Below are 5,650 nucleotides of genomic sequence, written 5' to 3'. Positions count from 1 at the left end.
CGATCTTTTTTACTCCGCATATTAGATTTTTGTTAAGTCAAACCATGCAAAGTCTGACTAAATTTATGTTAAAAAATATCAACACCTACAATACCAAATATATATACTATAAAACTATATTTCATAATAAATCTAACAATATTGATTTGACATTATGAATGTTGATATTTTTTTTCATACGTTTGGTCAAAGTGAAAATAAACTTATGTGCGGGCTAAAAAGGACCGGAGGGAGTACTTCTGTAACCCATGTCGACCTCAAAAACGACATGAATTTTGACCCCGGAGCAAGCCACTGCTCAACTGTTCTCTATTAACTGAAACCAGCAAGCCATCCATCGGCAGTACAGTAGTAGAGTTTACTCCCATGCATGCGATACGAATCACCGAGACGTCACGACTCTTGGATCGCCGTCGCCCGCCGAACTTGCCGAGCCCAATATATATCCGCTGGCCTTGAATGTCCGGTGCTTGAGGGGCTACACAATGATGGCCAAATGGTACAACCGCCCCTCCTCCTCTTGCGCTCTTCCTCTCGTGTCACATGTTCACCCCGCTGACGGGCACTAAAAATTCATAATCCACAAGTCCCTCTCCTCCCCTCCCAGTGGCCACTGCTGCCCGTTCCATGGAGGGAAATCGCGCGACGTGCCCGACGGAGGAACACCGGTGCGCCTGTCATCCATGTCGTCGTCGTCGAGCCTTCGGATCGCGCTCGGTGCCATTGCGGATGGTGGGCGCGGGGACGACGACGACGGCGGCGGCGGGCGATCGGGTGGCAATGTCCTACTGTGTATGGAATGTGATGAGACCATGCATCCATGATACTGTCATGGTCCATTGCACCATGATGGGACTGTAGCTGCCGGAACTGATCAATGATCACCGTGCGCCGGATCTGAATGAAACCCTGGAAGCAAGGAGGGAAGGAACGGATTGAATGGCTGGCCCTTTGCTTCTACAGTTTTGCTAGAACTCATTTAGATGAGATTTAATTTGGTCTCATTCATATTTTATAGCCATTGAATGTGATGCTATAAGATGTGTGTGTGCTGACGTGGGTTGTATCCATTCTTGTTTTTTAGGTGAATGAGACCAAATTACGTCTCATCTAGATGAGTTCTAGGTACTCCCTTGCTTCTATCCGATCGCTCAATCAGGGAAGGCCCTATATTTCTCAATTCAAACGGTTATGATGGCATGAAGAGTGGATGCATGATATGATAGGGTTGATGGCTCAGATGTTGCCCCGAAATGTGAGTGATCCGGCCGGAAAAGGGGAGCGAAATTGTAGGCCGCTTTTGGAACAAGGGAATTTCTAAGCATATAGGCCTCGGTTGACACGCAACGAAAATGCTACTGCATAAGTACATACTAGGCCACAAGAACAAGGAATTCGCATGCAAAAACATACTAGGAATAATAATGGATATAAAGAGAAGAAAACAATATATAACTTTGAGCACGTGTCTCGCGATTGGCTCTTTATTGTTTGGTGGTGTGTCAAGCCTTTTTCTGTATCGACGCGCGCACGATGTTCGTGCCGCACTTCTTGTTTTTAGTATGGAGCACTGTATTAGACGGTTGGATAATAATATCATTATTTCAAAAGTGTTTCTTTCCCTCCAAATTCTTGAACAGTTGTCTACAACATACTGTAGTTATTTCAAAGGAATCTCTCTCTCTTTTCTTCAGAGGAAGCAGTAGCTTTCTTTCGTTGAACAGTGGACACAGAGTCTGCCGTCAGAGGGCTTACAAGGAAACCATGCAAGCTTAATCAGCACAGCAGTGAACTAGAGAATCAGGACATGAGTGTGAGCTCATACCATAGTATTTCTTTGTGCCGAGCGTCGGTAGAGAATTTGCTCCCGTACCAAAATTTCTGAATTTTTCCCCGGAGAGCAATCGCATCAGGTCACGGTCCATGTGTAGCCATCAACGGGGAAGGCGTCGAAGAGGATAAAAGGAGAGTGATGATTACGAATGCAATGATTCGGATGCGGCTTCACCGGGCCGTCGCCGTCGCGGCGATCCCGGACATTCCTACCAACGAGAGGGGGCAAAAAGATCAACCCCATGACTTCCAGGACGCTGCCGTTATCCAGAGGCGGGCGATCAGGTCCACGAGCGAGCGCCGATCGGCCAGTGGTGGAAGCCATGGCTGCCAGTGCAGCGCCAGCGATTGACTGCTCCATGTCGTGTGATCCGCCGGGGCGGCCGGGGCGCTTCATCTTATCTTGCCCATGTGAATCTGTCGAGCAGCCGGGGTCGAATTTCTCGCGCAAATCGCTGTCGTCCGGCAATGGCGATGGCTTTTACTTGGATGAACTGAATGAGTATATCGTGGATATGCGGCGGGTGATGATGGTGTGGTTCCGGCTTCCGGCCTGTGGCTGAGGAGTTTGGATCACTTGTTTTCTGGTCCCGTTTTGGTCTGTGTTGCTGAGGGTAATTTCAGGGCCAAAGTTCAGACAGACGAGAGCTGTGTGACAACCAAAACTGACGAGTGCCAATGCACCATATTCCAGACCAGTGCTTTATTCATAAATCTGTCATCGATTCAAACATTAGTACAGACATAATCAGAACTCATATGATACTCTGGTTGCAAGGTAACTGATCTGGGACTTCTTTCAGGCAAGAAGAAATACCGACAGCAGATTCTCTGAAACTTCTTCACATTAGCTAAATGTCAGTCGCCTGACTTTCAAATTTGGGGTTAGTCTATTTTGAGAGTTCGCCCGAGTGAGCCGGAGAGCCACCCCATTATCTATCTTAGGGTTTAGGACGGGGGCGGTGGCAGGGCTCCGCCGGAGAAAAAAACCGGTCACGGGCTCAGCTAGAGGCGGCCTGGGGAAGAAGCTGGAGGAAGAAGGGCTGCCCACCGTTCAATCTGCAACCAACGGCCAAAAACGATTGCCTGACGCAAATTTGAAAATCAGGCAACTGACGTGTAGCCACTCTCAAACTTCTTTCTGGTAAGAAGATATAGCAACAGCACCACAAAACGTTCCAGGAACAATAACAGCAATTGCATCAACCAAAACACACAGGTCTCTACTCAAATTTCAAGTGCATACTTCAAGACGTTTGCGTAATTCAACACGTGCAACCGACAAAACCAGATAGTACATTTCACCATTGCTCACACCAAAAAGGCAGTTCATACATGAAATCTTGCAAAATGGCAGTATTTTTCTTCTCAAACAGGGATGTAACGTCTACTACAAAGGTAGCAACCAAGACTAGTTGACTAGATAATGCTTTACTCGTCCTCCTGGCTGCGGAGCCTGGCAAGCTTGTTGGTGACCACGACATCCAGCTGCGCAGCACGCTCAACGATCGCCTTGCGCTTCTGTGTGGACACATTGTGTGCGATCTCGGCACAGTAGGTCCTGTTTGCAGAAAGATGATAGTCATTAGCAAACGCTGCATGATCGAGCAATGAACAATGATAGGTGATAACTGCAGATCTCCTGATAACAAACCAAGATTGGTGAGTAGTTTTGAAATGCATACCTGTTGTGCATCATAAGCAGCTCCAGCTCAGAGACATTGTGGACAACGAACTTCTTGAACTTGTTGGGCAGGTAGTGCCTGGTCTTATTGTCTGAACCGTACCCAATGTTGGGCATCAAGGTGCATCCCTTGAACTTCCGCCTGACGCGGGAGTCGATACCCTTTGGCCTACGCCAGCTTTGCTATAAATAAGAGCAGAACAGGTGAATTAGTTAACACAATAGATAACTTGAAACTATCAATAATAAAACAGAAAAACATATGTGTTGTTAATACAGTCGATATACTGAATCCTTTATGGCGACTATTTATTACATAAGCATACAAACATTGTGAAGGAATAACCGAATAACACCCGCAGATAGATAGCATATGGTGCAGAGACTAGTTTCAGCTAAATGAGTCGTCCAAATTCAAGGATATCGGACTTTGTTTTCCAGAAACATTGCAGGAGTGCTGTGCACGCCAGGATAAAATCCAAGACACTTGAAGAAACTGATGTACCAACAAGCTTTCATGGTATTTTAATTTACATCATGCAAAATGCAACAGTTATGCATAACCAGACCAGACTCACAAGGCTACACCCAACATTTAGAACAAAGTTGCATAGTCCTTCCGCTGCAGCAGCAGCACGTCTCCCACCCAAGATTTTGTCATGCTGCACGTTACCGGTCACATGTGCCTGGCATCGCGGGGTGGTATGTCTAGGCTCAACCAGTGTGCAGTGGGATCTCAAAACATTTTGAATTTTTCTTAGTGGATTCCATAAAACAAGGGGGGGTTTCCACAATGAGCTCTCAAGAACAAACACAACATCTTAGAAGGAAATTTCGAGCACTACAGAGCACCATACGACTCAGTGGTGTCTACAGAAAAGATAGACCGTGAATGAATGACCACGTTGCAATACTACAGTTCATCTTACAACAAAACCACCCCCTACCATGTTCACAAAACATCAACCACAAGTCCCAATTTTATAGCCACGATTACGCAGACGACGCCAGCTAATTAACGGGACATCTAAACCAGATCCACGCATCGAGAGCTAGCAGAGGAGGTCGGGCAGCGAACCCCACATGAACTAAGCCAAGGGTAATCCATCTAGAAAAATGGCGCGGTTCTGGAAGAGAAGCCGAGCGAGCGACGGCGAGAGCGAGCGGTCGGGGTCTCACCTTGAGGCCGATGTAGCGGTCGCTGTGCGCCCTCTTGAAGTGCTTCACCCTCTTCTTCACGATCGCCTTCTTCAGCAGAGGCACCGCCATCTGCACAGCGCACAGAGGAAACTCGAGGTGAGAAGATCCGGAACCGAGAGCGTGCTCATCTGCGCGGAAGTGAGTTAGAGGTACCTTGGGAGAACTGCGGCGGAGCGGGCGGGCGGGCGGCGGCGGCGGCGGCGTAGGGGGGGAGGGAGAAGCCGTTCGGGCGGGGGTGTGAGGGGGTCTTATCTCACGGCGGGCGAGGAGAAACCCTAGGTGGTGGGATCGGCGCGATGGGCCGCCGCGTTCTCGGCCCAATGACCCGCTTAGACTCTCGGATAAAGCCCGTCTGCCGCTTGCTGCGAGACAGAAGGTGTCTCTCGTCCCTGAAGAAACGGTTCTCTTGGGCCCAGCCCGTTTCGTTCGCTCGCTCGTTCGTTCGTTCATTCGCTCGGTGAGCATAGTTTCTTCATGTGAATTTCTTCTCTGTCTCAATTTTTTTTTTGTGATTTTCTTCTCCTAGCTACTTTCTTTTGATCTTGTAAAAAAACTAATTTATTTTGAATGTCTAAAAAAAGCTACTTTCTTTCGATTTCTCAAAGACAATGAATCATTGAACAGGAAAGATGAAAAAAGCACATAAAATGATTATAGTGTACTTTCAGAGTGTGTTGAAAGAATTTTCGTCAGCTACGTGCAACTCTTTGTAGTTGCATAGAAACTTCAGTGTTTTTAGGTGAAATGATGGCAATTACACAAAAATGGAGAAAAAGAGAACATAACATTGATGATAGTATACGTTGTCACTGAAAGAATTTTCATCAGCTATTTGACAAAAAAAAAGTTCACCCTATGCTTTGAGAAAAATGCTCATAGGTGAAAAATGCTCATCGGCTATTTTTTGAGGAATTATACCTGCAATGCTTGAAG

General features: G+C 46.9%; 1 protein-coding gene across 1 annotated transcript; it reads right to left on the bottom strand.

Moving 5' to 3' along the window:
• Positions 1-3,035: 3,035 nt before the first annotated feature.
• LOC125509899 (large ribosomal subunit protein eL32z) lies at positions 3,036-5,014 on the bottom strand. Its single transcript, XM_048674927.2, has 4 exons — positions 4,871-5,014; positions 4,697-4,786; positions 3,519-3,700; positions 3,036-3,394 (listed from the first exon to the last, which is right to left on the bottom strand). The coding sequence occupies exons 2-4, from the start codon at positions 4,784-4,786 to the stop codon at positions 3,265-3,267; spliced, it is 402 nt and encodes a 133-aa protein (XP_048530884.2). The 5' UTR covers positions 4,871-5,014; the 3' UTR covers positions 3,036-3,264.
• Between the last annotated feature and the right edge of the window lie 636 nt (positions 5,015-5,650).

The sequence above is a fragment of the Triticum urartu genome, chromosome 5A, assembly GCF_056163025.1.
Source record: "Triticum urartu cultivar PI428250 chromosome 5A, HENAU_Tu73, whole genome shotgun sequence".
Lineage (NCBI taxonomy): Eukaryota > Viridiplantae > Streptophyta > Magnoliopsida > Poales > Poaceae > Triticum > Triticum urartu.
Note: the sequence above shows the minus strand (reverse complement) of the source record. Positions and strands in the feature narration are given on the sequence as shown.

What these genes read in the sequence shown, in the direction of transcription:
- LOC125509899 (XM_048674927.2), bottom strand. Translation starts at nt 4,786, where the DNA reads ATGGCGGTGCCTCTGCTGAAGAAGGCGATCGTGAAGAAGAGGGTGAAG. An exon ending in ACCGCTACATCGGCCTCAAG is followed by an intron (nt 3,701 to 4,696) that starts GTGAGACCCCGA and finishes TCTTATTTATAG; the next exon opens with CAAAGCTGGCGTAGGCCAAA. An exon ending in CTGCTTATGATGCACAACAG is followed by an intron (nt 3,395 to 3,518) that starts GTATGCATTTCA and finishes TTCTGCAAACAG; the next exon opens with GACCTACTGTGCCGAGATCG.